At 39.5% G+C, this 18,617-nt stretch overlaps 1 protein-coding gene and 1 long non-coding RNA gene across 6 annotated transcripts in view; one reads left to right on the top strand and one right to left on the bottom strand.

Moving 5' to 3' along the window:
- LOC135091603 (rRNA methyltransferase 2, mitochondrial-like) overlaps window positions 1-10,250 on the top strand; it is a 35,699-nt gene extending 25,449 nt beyond the window's left edge. For 3 of the 5 annotated variants that reach the window (XM_063989358.1, XM_063989361.1, XM_063989360.1), the window contains one exon: window positions 9,109-10,250. In XM_063989358.1, coding sequence (XP_063845428.1) covers window positions 9,109-9,258 — 150 coding nt within the window. In that variant the 3' untranslated portion in view covers window positions 9,259-10,250. Of the gene's footprint in view, window positions 1-5,464; window positions 5,574-9,108 lie in introns of all 5 variants that reach the window. The other 2 variants (XM_063989359.1, XM_063989362.1) reach the window with 2 other exon arrangements.
- A 158-nt stretch (window positions 10,251-10,408) lies between these two features.
- Window positions 10,409-17,480, bottom strand: LOC135091605 (uncharacterized). The gene is made up of 2 exons (XR_010262566.1): window positions 17,018-17,480; window positions 10,409-10,897 (listed from the first exon to the last, which is right to left on the bottom strand). It is a non-coding gene; the product is annotated as an uncharacterized LOC135091605 (long non-coding RNA).
- Window positions 17,481-18,617: the final 1,137 nt, after the last annotated feature.

Here is an 18,617-nt window from a genome sequence, read left to right as displayed (position 1 = left end):
CCTCCACCGGCGACGTGGCTGACTGTCCTGGGTGAGGCGTGAAGTTGCCCTGGGGGGATACCCAGACTGTCCAGCAGGGGCCGGCCAGCGATGCACACCTGAGCCCCTGTGTCGGCTACAGCCGTGGTGCAGCACTCCGCCTGCGGCCAGGGGCAGACAATCCGCACTGAAAAGTCTGCCGTCGCCACCACGCCTCCTACAATCACTGCGTTGGAGGTGGTGGGGACCCTGCCTGGTGTGAGAGCGCGGCACATACGCCAGAAGTGCCCTTTGCACTTACAATTGCGGCATGTGGCGTCGCGGGCGGAGCACTTATCAGTACCGCCACACCCACTGTCCCCGCAGCCCTTGCACCGCTTCCGGCTGCGCCCTGGGCCAGCACGACCGGGGGCGCTGCGGCTCCAGGCGCTGCGGCTCCAGGCGCTGCGGCTCCAGGCGCGGCGCTGGTGGTTCACAGCTGACACCTTGGTGGCGGGGGGTTGGGGGGTTGCGGTGGGTGGGGGGTGGACGCTCGTGCGTCCACCAGGGCTGCCACGTTCCCTGTGACCCGCCGCCCCGCCACTTTGTCTGTGACCTCTACGATCTCGCACTGATTCACTACATCACTCATGGATGCCAGGCGAGGGAAGCACCATAACACCTCAGCTTTCATGTTGCGATCACTAAGCCCCATGACCACTTTTCTGCTCATGATGTACTCGGTCAGTGAGCTATCACACTCTGGGCAGCGAAAATTGCAATCGGCTGCCAGGGCATGGCACCTCGACACGTATGCGTCGACACTATCTCCCGGCTCCTGGGAGTTCTGAAAGAGATCGGACCATGCACCTACCTCGCACCGCTGTCCAACCACCACACTTCTCACCACCTCTACCGCTGCACTGGTTGAGAGCTGCCAGAAGTCCTGCCTGTCGAAGCATGCGTCAATGCGCTGCTGGAGACTGCCGTTGCACAGGAGACCCACGTATGGGGCGGCGAGGGGCGGGAACCACCCGCAGATCAGGCCGTAGTCTTCGGCGCTAACGGCCCATGCCTCAAACGCCGCCGGTGACATGCCTTGAGTTGCTGTCCCTGGACCAGACGGGGGAGCCGACGGACGATGTGATGGTGAAGTTCCTTGTGCGCTAGGTGGTCGTGTTGATGCAGGTGGGGTGAGGGGTGCGCTGAAGGGCCCGGACCTGGGAGCTGTGGCGGGAGGGCTTGGTAATGGCGGATGAAACTCCACATGGTCTCTTGCCGGTGTGCCGGTGACTACTTCTTCCAGGGTTGCTTGCTCCATTTCTGGATTTCCTCTGACGCATCCTGGTGCCTCACCCCAGTTTAAATGATACTGCGCCATGTTGGAGTGTGAAGGGTAGCAGAGACACCAGAATCTTGGTTGCGTTTATTTGTGGAGCGAGAGTGTACAAGGCACGCCATGACAGAGAGAAAGGTCCGGACTGACTCCTGGTTCCCATGGTGCCTGTATATATATACACAAACATATCGTACCGCGCTTGGGTAAATACAAACTCCTACAATATTATTATTATTATTATTATTATTATTATTATTATTATTATTATTATTATTATTATTTATTTATTTATTTTTTTATTTATTTATTTATATTTTTTTATTATACTATATTCATTTTGTTGTGATATCAGGAAGGTGTTAAAAACTTCATTATTTACTTCAGGTAAAACATTTGATTAAGGTTTAAATCCCAGGTCATGCAAAAAATTGTACAGAAAGGGGGCTTAGATTTTACATGCTAGTGCACATACGCACACTACATTTTTTTTTTTTTTTTTATCTGAAGAGCAGGGCTTTCATCTGAAACTCAGCTGAAATTGATATCTTCTTAAAAAATGGTGTTGTTGATAAACTTTAGATGCAGTTTTCTCAATTTAAAAAAATAGCACTTGAGCCCCTATGGCCCTGATGCCCTCATATATGTACTAACTTTGTACGAGTTAACCTTGAACCATTTTGGTTTGATATGTTTCTTGTTCTTAAGCTGTTTGATGATATCAATGATATTAGTCCCAAATAACTTATCAACCATCATGTTTTTATTCTTAATTATCTTCTGAAGCATCTTTGCTTTGAGTTTGTCAGTAATAAGATGTTGTCTCATCAATTTAGATAATTAAAAACTGGCAATAACTTGTAAAGGATGTCATTGACATGTTTTTGTGAATTCGCATGTTGGTCAACAAATCTAATTAGTGGAATTAGTGCCTTCCCTAATAAGGAGTTGGTTTGGGATGACTTGCTCTCCATCCTCTGGCTTTGATAGTGAAGAGTTGAAAGGGCATTAGCATCTGATTCTGGGATCTTCAGTTCTTTAATATTTGATGGAATACCCTATTGTTCAGTTAGTGATCCTTTTTTTTTTTTTTATCATCAGGAGTAAAATAAAAATAACCTGTGTAAGTAATAGTCAGTGACCACAAATTCATTTGAGAAGCAATTTGAGAAGGATTTATTATATTTTGACATAATACCACATTATCCAAACCATGAACCAAATCCTGAGACAGAACAGCTGGATTGACTATTTGTGTAACACCAATGACATTGTCCACATTATCTCCCTGACAACTGTTGTCACTCTCAACTAATTCCTCTAATTCTGAGCTGACCTTGTCATTTCTGAAAGCTTCCACTAAAGCTGTTAGAATTTTCTTGACTACTTAATTGCAGAAAGTATCATGGATTGGCTGGCGCAGGCCAGCATGTCATGCACAGTTTTACTGCCTCCCTGAGAAGTGCAAGAGGTACTGCTGTCATGCTAAACATCACTAATGTCATGTGATGAATAAGCCATTGGCGGGAGTAACTATGACTCCTGGAGGTCCCGGGATGGTGTCATGCTGTGACTCCCCGAGTGACGTGAAAAGCCTCCTTGAGACTTAGCTACTGAGGAAGCCTGCCTCCTAGTGGCGCCCGCTGGAAATGTAGGCACAAGCCTACCGAGGCAGGATTGGGCCTACGGCTAAAGTGCTTCCCCGCGAGATGAATGTGAAGCGGGGAATTGGACAAATATTCCATCCTCCCTTCTCAATGAACGTTCATAGAGTAATGGGGTTCCGCCAGGCTTCGGAGCCCAGAACAGCTTCACTGATCTGGAGTCCTTCTGCTCCTTCGAATTCTCTACCTCGTTGGGGTGCTGGGCCATCAGGGTGATTTGCCGAGTCGGTGGGTCAAACCCACTTACCCTCGACAGTGGTAGTAACTCTGGCGTTTCCGGGATGACGGCCCGCTGGTGGGGGGGTAGCGCTCTTCCTGCCCTCAAATACCAGTGGGTTCATGGCTTTGATAATGGGGTACACGGGGTGGATGGGGTCCCATTCCCCCCCAGGTCCAAGGGGCGTGCATAGAGCCTCTGTGCACGTCTTTAGGACCCAGGGCGTCCTAGCAGAGCTCGTAGTCTGCAAACTGATGTTTCGTGCTGCGGCGGGCCTAGTAGCTCAGGTAGCCAACTGCCTGGCTGAGGGTGGCGTCCTCAGAACCAGAATCCTTTCGGGGGTGACCTTGGCAGGTAGGTTTCGCATCACCTGTGCCGTTGAAGATGGTAGGTGTGAGTAGTGCTGGCTCTGCCCACTACCCTGTCGTCCCCCAAAGGGGTTGTCCTGGCCGCCGGTATCGGCTGCTTGGTCACCAAGCGCCGGTAAACGGCGGTCAAACAAAGCATGACTCGATCAAGGTAGCCACTGTCAAGGCCTCACTGTCGCCAGACCCAGAGAAGGATTGCCTACAAGCACTCGACAACTTAATTTAATCTCTGGGTTTAAGAAATCGTTCTCTGGGGAAGAGACGATAACCAGCATGACAAAACTGCATGGTTTTTGACAGCACATATTATGTAAGACAAAGTATTATGGGACAAGATATTAAAAATTGAGGATAAAATAATAGTAGTAATTATACATACCACCAAGAATAGGGATTTTGTGAAGTTTACAAATCACAGGCAGCTGCACAGTCATCTTGAGGAAATACCTTGAAGGTGAAACAGCCCTGATACCTTCCCCTGTTACTGTTCTTGCACACTGCACAATTACACTCTGTATGTGTTTCATAGAGCTTATAATGACACACCAATGCTATGTCCTGCACAGCCCAGTAATAGGCAACTGTGCAGCATGAGACACCAAGAAAACCACCATATGTAATAACAAATTGCAATGCAATCTGGTGGCCAGCAGGAAAAGGCCACATCTGAATACTAGAAATGCACACCAAATAGTGAATACTGAGATCATCGCACCATCAGTTATGCATTACACTGCTAGACAGCACAGCTGTGGAAGAATAGAGCTTTGTTCCTCAATAGATGTGTACAGTTCAGGTTTGCAGACTGTCAGGGCAGCACATGGAGTCTGATGTGAGTTTTGTTCCTGGATAGATATATACAGTTCTGGCTCACAGGCTGTCAGGGCAGCATGTGGAGTCTGACGTGACTTTTGTTCCTGGATAGATGTGTACAGTTCAAGCTCACAAACTGTCAGGGCAGCACATGGAGTCTGATGAGAGTTAGTGCTCACTACTGAATGACAGCTGGGCTGCCCAAATTGAGGCAGGCTGGTTGTTGGATATTTCTCTACTGTTCTGTTGTCCCATGGATATCACATGCACAGTGGTGCAGTGTATGCAGTAAATTCACTAAACAGCGTACCAGGCACTGTTAACATTGTGACCCTTTATAGAATCTTTAAGGTCCACAGGATAAGAAATACCTGTTTCTTATTTTCAGTTCAAAATCCAGGAGTCACTACAAACACACCAAGCAGTGTGTGGTGCAACTGGTGAATGGTCCCTAACTGACCATCAAGCTTAGAGTCTTTAAGTAACTAGCTCTCACCATGGAATGTGGAGCATGACAACTGTATAATATTCATGCAAACATTTAAATCTTCATTAAATGAACATAAAAAATATGAATCCAAACCAGAACCTTGAGCCCAAATCACCATAAAAACTAGTCAATGATACTGTATTTGCATTATCAATGGGTTCTGTACTTTACTCAAATGTGATGATAATGCTTGCTGTTCCCATGGTCATGATGAGCCTCTGGACATCATGACACTGCAAAGTTTTAAAGGGACTCATTTTTAAGCATGTAACGTGCATTTGCATCACAAATAATTATGGTAGTTCAGTGATGAAAAATTTAGTATTTTCACAAGAATTATTCATAATCATTTGGGTTTAAACAAAAAAAAGAAAAAGTGGTCATGTAAATAGTACTTGGTTGTTGGTAACCTACACAACAATTTTGAACTTGTGAGTAAGTAGAATTATGAAAGTGTATTCACTTTCACAGAATAAATTTGTGATCTCAGCATCAAGCAATGAATTATACCTGTAAACAAATCATTTGATAATTTTTCTTGTACTCTTTACTTCAAAATTACAATTACATCATTATGGAGACAACACTTATTACCAAATCCTGCTGTTTCACTCATAGGTGGTGAACATGCACTGCTTCCTGCACACATCATTAACATCACCCCTCTCATTTCTGATCTGGTTGGCTCACTTGTATGTGGTGGATTCAAGGAGGCAACGGCAGCATGGTGAGGAGCAGAGAAGATTGTGGCCCTTCTAGTTTGTAAGAGTATATTTAGGCATGAGAAAGGTGCAGTGCCAGGACAGCCCTTTCAGTTTGTAAGAGAAGTTTCCTGGCTACCCATAGCAGCTTGAGGGAAGGTGGTGAGAATGATGAAGTCTGTTAATTCCTGGTGCCCCAAACTTCACCCTAATAATGCCTTCCTTATTCCACAACACAATTGGTAACTCTGCACCATACAGCAAACACAACATATAACAATTAACAACCACTTGCCTCATTCAGCCTTTCAGACATGTGAGGCAATCAGTTACACTAGACTTATCCCTACTAGTACTACTACTATACTATGCAGTTGAGCTTTTGTTTGATATCATTCAAATGAAAAAAAAATATATCCTTATGTTTATTTTGTTGGGGACTGGAATCCAGATCTGCTTAGATTAGGTGATCCAGTAGTTGTAGATCTCTTTAATTTAATGAATTCACATGGATGTTATCCCCATACAACTGAACCTACAAGAGTGACTTACAATAGTCCTTCCTTGAGAGATCACATTTGGGCCTCCATTCTAGAAAGTAATGTAAAAACTATCCTTTACATTGATTTAATGGATCATTTTCCAGTTTTCTCAATTTGTAAAAAAAAAAGAAAAAAAAGTCATTGAAGTGCCAACCAGAGGTGTGTGGTTGGCACAAACATCAACAAATTCATAATGATAACAAATACTAATTTTAATATTCAAGCCCCAAATGAGGTATTTGATAAAAATTCTATAGTCTTTACATTGAAAATTTTCATAAAAGCCCTCACATTGCAACAGGCCTAAGAAATGACATTACTGAAAAGCACAGACTGAGTAGGCTGGTGGCCAAATGGCCTTTAACATATGGAAATCAGTATAGAAAGTACAGAAACAAGCTTGTTTCCCCCTTCTTTGTTTTGCCAAAAATAATCATCTTAAAGATCAACTTAAATCTAGATAAGGTAATTAAGTCAGCTTGGACTGTTATAAACAATTTGAATGGCAGAAATAACAGTTGACAAAGTGATGAAATCAGATTACTAAAGGATAATTGTCCTGCTGTAAATATCTTCCAGGGACTTGCAGTTAGATTCCCATAAGCAATATTCTAATATTTCTACAGAAATATTATTATTCCTATATCCAACTACCACACAAGAAGTTCAACAGTACCTCAAGTCCCTGAAAAACACAGCACCAGGCCAACATGATATTCTCCCAAACTTCCTGTGACACACTGCCCATCCACGTCCAACTCAGCTATGTAATCAGTTAATGTTTTAGGGGAGGATGTTTTCCAGATAAATTAAAAATTACCAAGTAATTTCCACCAATAAATCAGGAGATAAAAACAATTATCAGCCAGTACCAATTTTACCATCATTAAGAAAAGTGCTTGGAAAAAATATTGTAAAAAAAATAGTGAATTTTTAAATTTTAGATTATTATCAAAAGATCAGTTCCACTTCTGTAAAAATAAATCCACAGAAAAAGCAATAATAAAACTCACAACAGTGCTTATTGGGAGTGGATGAAATTGGCTTGCATTTGCACTTAGCCATGCATCAACACAAGGGCAAATCACCTCCCTTCATGATTCTTGCCTTGTGTGGACTACCAGATGGAAAGTCAAGAAAAAGTGGTAGGGAGCAGCTTTTAAAAGTGTTGCCAAATAATGTTTAAAGCATTTCTCTATGTCTGGCACATAAATGCATCACCTGTTGTGGCCCTGAGATGCACATCACTGCATCACCTGTCACTTAGTGCTTAATATGAATAAATAGGGACTATAACAATCCTGTCATCAGTGGCGTACCCATAAATTTGAAAAGGGGGAGCAGGGGCCATTTATATATATATATATATATATATATATATATATATATATATATATATATATATATATATATATATATATATATATATATATATATATATATATATATATATAAATCAGTCACAATCACTTGGTGACTGAGCTTGTAAAAGGGGGAGGGTGGGCATGGCTGCATGGCCCCCCCTTGGTATGCCACTGGCTGTCATGATTGACACATAAGGATGTTGTGTCCCCATGATGTGCTCACTTGACATAAATCAACAAGTTGCCTGGGCACCTGTGAGGCCTGTTGTGGCCAATGAAGGAATCTCACTATGGCTCATCATGGACCTGCCTGTGGATAGCAGTGATGTGGGATAACATCTTTTGTGAAAAAATGTTTGCCTTTGACTGGAACTCTAAATTGTCTTAGCTCAATCCAGCCACTGAACTTCACTTTTTTTGCTAATATAACCATATTGTAAATATCCATTATCTTGTCTTGATGTGGTGACAATCATCCCAGTATATTTCCCTGCACTTATTATCTAAGGCAGTTGGTGATTATTGTATCATTGAAGATTGTGAATTCATAACTACTCTACATTCAGCAACTTATGCATACAGAACTCCTGCTAATGTGAGCATCACATTGCACAAACTGGCAACTCACTTCTTGGTCTGAAAAAATCTGCTGGGAGAAAATAACTACATGGCAACTTAGCTTAGCTACTCATATCTTTTTAAAAACATGGAATAACAGATTCAGTGTTTGACATATTGACATAAGGGAAAGTTATCTTTTGTGACTGCTCCTTGCTTCAGCTAACAAAACAGCCATGTTTTTTTTTTAAACAGTTTTATACTGAGGTGATGTGTGATGCCTGGAAAATATACAGGCCACAATTACATAGTACGAATGTTAGAGTTTCACTAGAATGGTGAAATTACTCTGCATAACTTTTGTCAGTGAAATGACTTTGAGTGCAGTGATAAAGAAAGGGGGTGATGAGTGATGTGAGGATGTGCTTCACCACAAGCATGGTGGTGGGCCATCCCAAAATCTTTGTTTTTTTACTTGTTTTGCTGTAAGCTGAGGATATACTTTTAACTGTCTTGTGTAAAGTGATCAAACATTTTGGGGCAGCTCACCACCATGTTTGTGGTGAGGCACATCCTTACATCTTTAATCACTCCATTTCTTCACCAATGCACTCATAGTCTTTTTATTGGCAATAGTTATGCAGTGTATTTTTCAGTTTGTTTCACCATTCTAGTGAAACTAACACTTATACTATGTAATCATGGTCTGTATATTTTCCAGGCATCGCACATCAGGTCAGTTTGTCATTTTGTTTAAAACAAAAGCAAGGAGCAGTCACAAAAGATAACTTTCCCTTATGTTAATATGTCAAACACTTAATTTCAAAAACATATGAGCGGCTAACCTAAGTTTCTATGTAATTATTTTCTTCTGGCAGATTTTTTTCAGACTGAGAATTGGCAAGTTGCCAGTTTGAGCAATGTGATACTCATGTCAGCAGGAGTTCTAATCATGAACGTCACTGACTGTACTTGAGAATCTTTGGAAGAGCAAAAATTCAAAGTGTAATCACTAATTTTAAGAATTAGGCAAACATAAGATACAATGTAATGATTTTGCATAGCTTTGAAAATAACATATCTTCTTAACTCCTCAGGTGTGGCAAGGGTTCCTGATACAGCAGCTGATCAGTGACATGAAGAAATCATTTAGGACAGTGAAGGTTGTGAAGCCACCAGCAAGTAGGGGAGATTCATCTGAAAAATTCTTGGTTGGGAAAGAATTATTCTATGAGCCAGACACATGATACAGTATGTGACAGTGCATAAAGGGCCTATCACACAGCAAAATTTCCATTCTTCAGTCAGACCCAGGATTACTGCTGGTATGGTCCTCATTATTGACAATTGACAGGGTATCCATAGTCTTCTAATGCTATGGTAGATTTCACCAGAGGACCACAATTTTTGTTTTGATATCCTGTTGAATACTGATGACTAATATAAACAATATGACTAATGAGAGAAACATGATGCACCATGAAAATGCTTGATGCAGGTCACTGGTGTTTTGCTTAATATTAGTTAGCCATGGAGTATGGTAACATGTCTGCAAAGGTCGTGGTAAAGTCATGCTTGTTTCCCATTTAATGATATTTGTGTTTAATTTACATCTAGAACAGCAGCTGTTTCATTCAATTTAAAAACATTGTTTGGCACACCAGACACACTATTTGTCTTTTTTTATACCTATATTGGGAGGTGTAGCAGAGAAGTAAAGGGTAAACCTTGGTTAGTCTGGGAAAATAGCTAATTTAGGACAGCTCTAGAACAGAGCCTCAAACTTTTTTTTTTTCCTTTTTTTTTTTTACTTAGTGATGCACTAAAGGTACATTTTGGATTTTGACATCCCTGCAGTTAGTGTAGTGTGGGTCTACTAAAAGGCTCAAACTTAAGAATACATACCTATCAAGGAAAATTAGGCAGCACGCTTTAGTGATAATCATGGCTCACAAGTATCTTTGGCTCTTAGAGCCAAAGATACTAAGTTTTGATGGCCAACTAGTATTGCACTGATGAATACCTTTAATTTTATCAAACATGCCTTGTTTTCTTATATGCTAGAAACTGACTGAAGAAAATGTAAATTGGCAGTTCTCATTCTATGGGATTAAGAGGTCATTCAATTTGAATAAAGTATGCTTTTCTCTTACTCACTTATCTGACCTAATTTATCTCCTGAATCTAACAGTATATTTTGTGTGTATGGATGTTACTAAATTAAATGTTACAATTTCTATTATATATATTTATTTCAGTATTATGAGATACCGTTGCTACACTAAAAGTGACTTCTGTTTTCATTACTGCTAATTGTTTCCCTGGATTACATGATTAAAATATTTTAAAACATGGCTGAAATTCACTTAGTCTAGTTGCTTGGTAAGGTAATAATGATTCTTCTTAAGTTCATGTATTTTAATAGACATCATGCTTTAAATGACTGTCAACCAATGGTGTACACAATACATTGGTTGGTTGGCACTTCTAGAATTGACATTCTGATGTTATTTGCATTGTTAAAATTAAGATGTGTTAAGATGATATGCAATACACCGTTCTTTATACAAGTAATACATTCTAGTTAATGGCAATTAACACTTGCTATTTAACTGAAACTTGCCAAAAAAACAAAATTAATAATGATGATGGTAATGGTGATATTATCACCAAGGCAGTTTGACACCATCATGTTGATGAAATTGCCCATGGTGGGTGTCATTCATGGTGTTAAGAAGATGCAGAACATTAGATATGCTCTGGAGTAAGAGAAGCATTCTTGCCACCCATATCTGTTTGTGCCCATCCAGGACATATGCTGCTCACCAAGATGTTTGAGTTCCTGAGATCAGTGCTTAACGATTTGGTGATGGCATTCAATGCAGCCTGGAAAAAAAATATTAAAATAAAAATAAATAAATAAATAAATAAACATCAACATAATAAACATGAATGTGGAGTACACACAAAATTATACCTCATGCCTTTCCATATATATATATATATATATATATATATATATATATATATATATATATATATATATATATATATATATATATATATATATATATATATATATATATATATATATATATATATTTTTTTTTTTTTTTTTTTCCAGTAACACTCAAATCTTGGCTTTAACTTAATTGAAAAAGTTAACTTAATTTAAACTAAAACAGTCAGATTTAATGACACAATAAACTCTTTAATTCTTAGGACTAAAAAAGAGGGGAGGTTGTTTGAAAAATCTGAAGATTACAATTTTCCAGTGTGAGTTTCAGTATATTCAATTCTGTGTTATCACAAGTGTGTTATACTACTGTGTTATGCCACTATCGAAGTGACTGGAAATTACTAAATCATGTTTATCATGGTTCTAAAATTGTCACTGAAACTCTTCTGATGGATAACCAAACAGAGTTTACCTTAGTCCTAAACTCATTATAGCAGCAGAAAATAATTAACCAGGTAATCAAATAATATTTCTTGTCATCCTAACCTTATTATAATGGTAAAAAAATAATGGCCAAATTACTATAATGAGCAACAATTGCTGGCCAAATATTCATCATTTTTATCCCCATCTTATGATCACCACAGTACTTGAGAAAATTCCTGCCCATATAATCAAAAACACATTTATACAATCGCAAAATCACACCAGTGGCTTAGTAGTAGTGTAGTTAAATTGCCACTGATCAAAATAATATCAATGAAGGATACTTATAATATGGTGTCATTACTAAGGCACAGTGAAATCCCTTCAGAATTAAATGTTCCTAGAGCTGAAGTGAGGATATCTATAGCGCCTTGAAAGAAGATGTTTATTTTTTTAAGATAGGTTGTCAGATGACCTAAATTGGACTTACAAATTTTGTCTACTTGATATGCAATAATAATATTTCAGAAAATTGCTCTGCAGAAGTTAACAGCATCATAAAGATAGTAAATGAAGTTGTAGACCTACATGATTTTAAGGTCCAGTTGTGTTTAACTTGGTGGGAGTTATGGGAATTACATTGATAAAAAAAATAAATGAAATAAAATAAATAAATAAATAAATAAATAAAAGGTTGAAACAGCACTTAGTGGGTACATTATTTAATAATTTTAACAATATCACTTATGTACAGAAGCTAGCAAGTGTTCAATGGAACAAGGAGGGAAAAAGAGCAAGCTAGGCAAATATTGTGGCCCATGTGGAAGACAGTAAATAGATCAATATTAGTCATGTGAAGTCTTTTTTTTCTTTTCTGTCTTCTTTATTGTAACTTGTTTTCACAACATTATTTACATCCAGTGTTATCAGCATTGTATCAATGACTATTCCTATGATCTTCGATAAACAACCCTTGGCCTGCTTCCCTACTCTAGTGGTCTGTATGTGACATCAACACAGCCTGGGATGTGGAGGTGGACTGCCTCCTGCTCTCCCTGCTGCCTAGATATTACCTCAAGTTGGCTTCACGTTCCTAATCCTGCAACACCACAGAGCCCTAAATCAAGGGGGTTATCAAACCATTGTTGGTGAAATCTCTTAGTTGAACTTTACTAGTGGTAGCTGGCATTTCTATAATAATCATAACACCTCCCTGCCAGCTGAGGCTTGCCTGAAGCTATTCAGAATCTCTTATTATCTGTAGTTAATAGCAATCATCTGTTCTATTTCTTCTCACATCATCAAGTATCAGAGTGGTTCTCTGTTTTTTTTCCCCTTTTTATCTTTTTTTGTTTTTGTTTTTTTGTTCTTCAGCTGAGACAGGAACTTTGGCACCTCTCCTGGATTTGCATCCTCTTCTATGCCATGATGAGAGCATAACTGACTGATGTGTTGACACCACACCTCATTTGGTCTCTTAGCAAGAATGTCAACACTATGTGCACTGGAATCCATGTGGTTGCTTGTTATGCTTCAGGCCAAAGTACAATTTCTACCACTGTGATCCCATCACAGAGATGAATCCTCTTGGAAACTAGTTGACTGTGTCCCACTCATTGCTTGTTTCCCTTAAGAAGTGTGAGAAAAAGGAAAATAGCATCCAGTTTGCATCAAATCTGGCATCTGTTGAGCAGACTGCTGAATGAGTGCACAGAAACCAGTGGCATACATCTGTATTGTAACAACAATTCCTCTAGTGTAATCATGGGCAGGAGTAACAATTTACACAAAGACTGTTTGAATGGCTGTATTAGATGTTCAACAGCGCTATCTGCAGTTGAATGATACAGTGCTCCTGTGAGGTGCACGATACTTACCTCATTCCCTGTATCGAGCATAGATTTCCTCAGACATGAAGGTAGCAACATTGTCTGTAACTACTCGTATTGTGTGAGGATATCCACAGTGGCCAAAATCCTCCTCTTACAAATCCATTATGGCTCTGTTCCATGCAGAAAGTGTTGGCTGTATGCAGGATATTTAGAGTGAGTCTCTATGAGAATCAATTAGTTTGTACCCAGGAAGTTGATGACATGATCCACATGTAGTCTGCTCTAAGATTTCTCTAGTAGCATCCATGGATGGTTAGCTGACTTGGGTAGCATAAGCTGTTCAAGTCTAGCATAGGCTCAATGTACACTACCATGCATGCTTGTTGCTTCATTCTCTGTATCCCAAAATGGCCCAGGTGTATTAGTTATATTACTCTACTCCTCAGTCTGTCTGGAATGATGACCTTTGGTCTGAAAAGAAGACAACCATTCTCAGTAATCAGAGAATCCACCAGCTTTCACTGAAGCACCTCTTAGGAATTCATATTATGTAGCCATTCTTCCTTAATGTACCACATAATTGTAGGAATGAGTAGATCTCTGCTGGATTCCTTAGCCAACACTCCTGTCTGTAGGATTCAGCTGCCTGCTAATAACTTGTATAGTGCAGACCGCTGACACATCTGCTGCCTGCTTCTCATCGAACTTAGCATCCTTTCCTGCTGGTAGTCAGCTGAGGATATCTACATTACTGAGGTCCACTGTTTGCCTGTACTCATTGCTGTAGTCATACTGGCTTGGTGTGAGGGCCCATCAAGCAAGTTACTTGGTAGCTAAAGCAGGTGACACACTAGTGGGACTAAAAAAAGTGACACCATCAGTATGTGATCAGAGATAACTTTTGGCTGTATATGAACAAGTGAAACTTGTCTAGGCTGTAGATTATTGATAATACCTCCTTCTGTATTTGATTTTGTATTTGATTGTAATGATGCCGTGTATGAAAGTCTTTGAAGCATGAGCAATTGGACATTTAGTGCTGTCAGCATTGTTGGAAAGATATTAATTCCTGACAAAATATTAATGTTAATGTTGTTAATGTTAAATATCAAATTAAAATTAAAAATTCACCTCAAAGAATGGGTTAAATGGCAAGAATCCAAACCCTTATCCCAGTGCTCATAAGCCCACTTTCAGCACTTCCCAAAATCAGTTATGCACCAGCACAGCAACCAACCACTCCACACATCAGCCAACTCTCTACTATCACACAGACAACTACAGCTATCCTTACTCAGGCCTCTGTACTGTTAAATGCTTAGTATTATCAAAGGTCTGCATGTTTATATGGTAAACACCATATATAACCTGGGCTTGGTAACACATACAGTGGTACCAAGTCTCCAAAATTGGTTCTTTGAACTGGATCCTCATTATAATGAAACATATCTAAATATTTATGCCTGCCCTCATGTGCCTCCAAACCCTTTGCTGTGTATTGCTAAAGTCTATCACAGCAAAGGCTGAGGCTAAAACTTACTTCCAAGTTATCATAGTGAGAGGGGGATGTTGAGTGCAGGTTGAACCTTGCACCTTGTTGCCAGCAAACAATGAAGCTGTGAACCAGAATGTGGTCATTTCGGTCATATGTAGCTACGCGGCCAATCTATATCCAACACCAAAGATAATTCAAGCAGCACTTACATTCATAATAAGTTTACTGTATCAAGTAGCAGCAAAATCTATTCACTCAGCTCAGTGGTGCAGCTTGGCAGCAACTTGTTTGCTGATATTGGTACTTTGAACAACAATTCACATAAATACTCTGATCTGTGTTATATTGATGTATCAGATATCTGCATCTGCAGTGAGGATACTATTAGCTTTACTATCTGCATCAGAATTTTAGTACAACAAAAGATCTGCATCAATATCTCCAACTACATTTTCTGATAAGAAAAAAAGCTCTGCCTCCACCTCCACCTCTGTAATGTAGAAATGTGGAGATTGTGGACCTGTGTGTGTGTGTGTGTGTGTGTGTGTGTGTAAGTATGAGGTGAAAGACTGATTGAGAGTGTGAAGAACACTAAAAATGTAAAAGAGAGAGAGAGAGAGAGAGAGAGAGAGAGAGAGAGAGAGAGAGAGAGAGAGAGAGAGAGAGAGAGAGAGGGGGGAGTCATGAACATGTGACTTTAATTAGTTGAATAAGTGAGAGTGAGAGTAAGCATAAATGAGTTGAACAGAAAGTAAGCATGAGTGAGTTGAGGGATTAATAGCTAGGGTAAGAATAGCTGTGGATAGGAAGAAGTAAGTGAGAAAAAAGCATGAGTGAAGGAAATGAAGGAAATGTAATGGTGAATAAGAACAATCTTGAGGTTTGATAAACAGAATGACACAGAATAGGAATAGAATTATTCAAGAGGGTGTGAGGGAGTGAGGAAGGATGGAGAGTAAATGTTATGGCAATGATAGTCAACCTGGGTGCATGGTTCAACCAAGGGTGCATGAATTTTTCAAAGGGTACTCATAAATAATGGGGTACATGGAACAGTGTGTGATGTTTTAGAGAGAAAATTGTGTTTCATGTACCATGTACATAATATGGCCAGTGTGTATGTACAAGAGTGCACAATAGGAAAAGATGTTTTCTGGAAGGAAACTGTGTCATGTAAGTGTATTGCCAAGGGATGCGTAGGGACTTGAAGGGATGCCAAGGGACCCCAAGGGATGCCCAGACTCCAGTGGAAACTTGTGGCATTGGTTACCCCTTCACCCTCAACATCTCTGATGAGGCCAGGTGGCCACACACCAGCCACCCACCCTAGACCCTAGACCTGCCTTAGAGGAATGCTGTCAGCTGCATCTTTGCAAGCGACATGCTCATCCATCCCCATTGTTACTGATCAGATAAGCATGAACAGGATCTCTGAGTTCCTTAGGGTAGTGAGGCAGGTAGCCCCACCTCCTAGTAGGCAACAGAAGGGAAAGAGATAGGTAGGGATTCTCCTCAGCCTTGCCAAAATTAAGACTTCAATCTTGTGAATATGACAAAATAATGGGACTTCCCTGTATGATTTTATGCACAAATTACTGTTGTAAAAGTTTAAAAAGGATTAATCTATTTTGTATTGATTCCTATGGGGAGGAAAAGTTTCAATTGCTGAATATTTTTGATTTTAGATGGCATTCAGGAATGAATTAAGTTTGAAAATGAGGTTTCACTATACATATATAAATATGATATATAAATTATAAATAAGTTTCACATATCAAAAGAACTGGTAATTAATGCTACTTGTACATTTACACCTACTACTTCTTTCCCTCCCCTCCCCCTCCTGCTCCTTGTAGCTGGAGCCACAATCAGTCAGTACTGGGCCACCCACTCTTTCCCCCACTAACCCTGGGACTCCTCTTTCTCTCTTTTCCCCCTACAACACTCCCCTTCACTCTCATCCAAGGGTTGATGGGGGTAAGAGTGGGTGGCTTGTTCAAGCAAGCCCCCAGTACTGAATGGATGTCACTCTGGACTGAAGTAAAGAGGAAGTTAAAGCTATGAGGATGGAGGTTTGAGTTGGTTAAAAATTTGCTTAAGAGTGTAAGGATCTGAGTGATCTCTGTTAAGTAGCTCAGCTAAAAGTTTTGAATTTATGTCTAAATCTGTTTGGTAAAGACAATAATATTCATCACTCATAGCATTCTCAGCTGACTATCAGATGGGATTACAGTCTCAGTTACAGGAGCATAGGATAATGAAAGAATAGGTAACAAGTATTTTAAAAGACATACCTTGCTGGCTCTATAAGGATAGATACCCCCTTTGTCATTCTTCTCTATGGAGCCGAGCACTGAGGAGATGTTGATGATGGCTGCTCGCTTTACAGACAGCCCACTACCTTCTGCCTGTGTGGCTGCAATCTTCAGGATTGGTAAAAGTGCCTGAAAACAGAAACAAACACTGTTATAAATGTATTTCCATAGCTAGAGTATATAAAAGAGTCATGAAGATACTGGCCCTTGCAGTTGAAAGTTTGAGTAAGCAATGCAGTGATTCTTAAATTTTTATTGTGATTCCAATTGTTTTCCAAGAATTTTTTTTCCTTATTTAAGGATGGTCTATTATTTTGCAATAATGTTTGTTTGATAATAGAGGCACATGGCCATGAATATAACACTTATAGGTGGCTCTTACTTGCTGGCCCATCAAAAGTAAGGTAAAAACAATTCTACTCCACAATAGAAATAAGTTCCTCTCTGTTTCTGTGGCTCACATGTATCACCTCAAGCTAGGGCATTCCCAATGATATTGCCTCAAACAAGGACATAACTGTTAGGGCACATAAGTTGTGACTTGCTTATTATTAATATATATTTATTTCTCTCCTTGCTCCTCTCCTCTGGTCAAGAGGGGAGTTGGGTGATTAATATTCATTGTGCATTTTGTGTTTGCTAGTATCAGCAGGTGAACCAAGAGACTTGTTAGCTTATTCTAAGATTAACTACCACATTCTCTGATGTATCAGGTTCACTTTTTTCCTCTGCTCAGAAAATCACTCTACACTTTCTATGCTGAAGGTCAAGCTTTGGGTAGGCTTGGGCTACTGACAAGTGGTAGTTTCAGTGTTATAGTAGAAGAATTTGTACTGTATATGAACTTCATACATCTTGGAATATACTTGCCTTTAAGTGTTTTTGAGCTCCTTACATACCAAAACGCTAAAACGCATGTAAAACATCCTTTATGGAGAAACAGAAAAACATTACCAAAAACATGTTTTTTGAGTGTTTTTGATCATGTTACCTATAAAAACGCTTAAATGCATGCAAAGAACCCTATGTTTGGGAAACGAAAGGACATTACGAGAAACGTGTATTATGAGTGTTTTTAAGTTCCTTAAGTACCAAAAAGCTAAAACCCTCAAATAACACTCTTTATAAAGAAACCAAAGAAAAAAAAAGTAAAATGAAAAATATACCAATTTTTTTTTTATCTTCATAGGTACCGAGATGCCAAAATTCTGTTAAAATTCAGTGAAATTATGTGAAAAAAAGAACATTATCGAAAAAGTTAATTTTAGCTTTTTTTTTCGGACTGTTATGTACCAAACCATAAAGTGCATGCAAAGCCATCTATATGAGGAAATTAAACGATTTTCCAAGAAAACTGTCTTTTGAGTGTTTTTCAACTTGTTAGGCACCAAAACGATAAATAATATGGAAGTCTCTCTATATGGGAATGTAAAAGAAAATTACTGAAAACGTGTCTTTTCAGTGTTTTAGAAAAACGCTAAAACGGATGCAAACCAAACAATATCAAGAAATCGAAAAACATTACCAAAAAGGTATATTTTGAGTGTTTTTGAGCTTGTTACCTACAAAAAACACGAAA

This window comes from Scylla paramamosain, chromosome 38 (assembly GCF_035594125.1).
Source record: "Scylla paramamosain isolate STU-SP2022 chromosome 38, ASM3559412v1, whole genome shotgun sequence".
NCBI lineage: Eukaryota > Metazoa > Arthropoda > Malacostraca > Decapoda > Portunidae > Scylla > Scylla paramamosain.
This window is presented reverse-complemented; position numbering and strand designations above follow the sequence as displayed.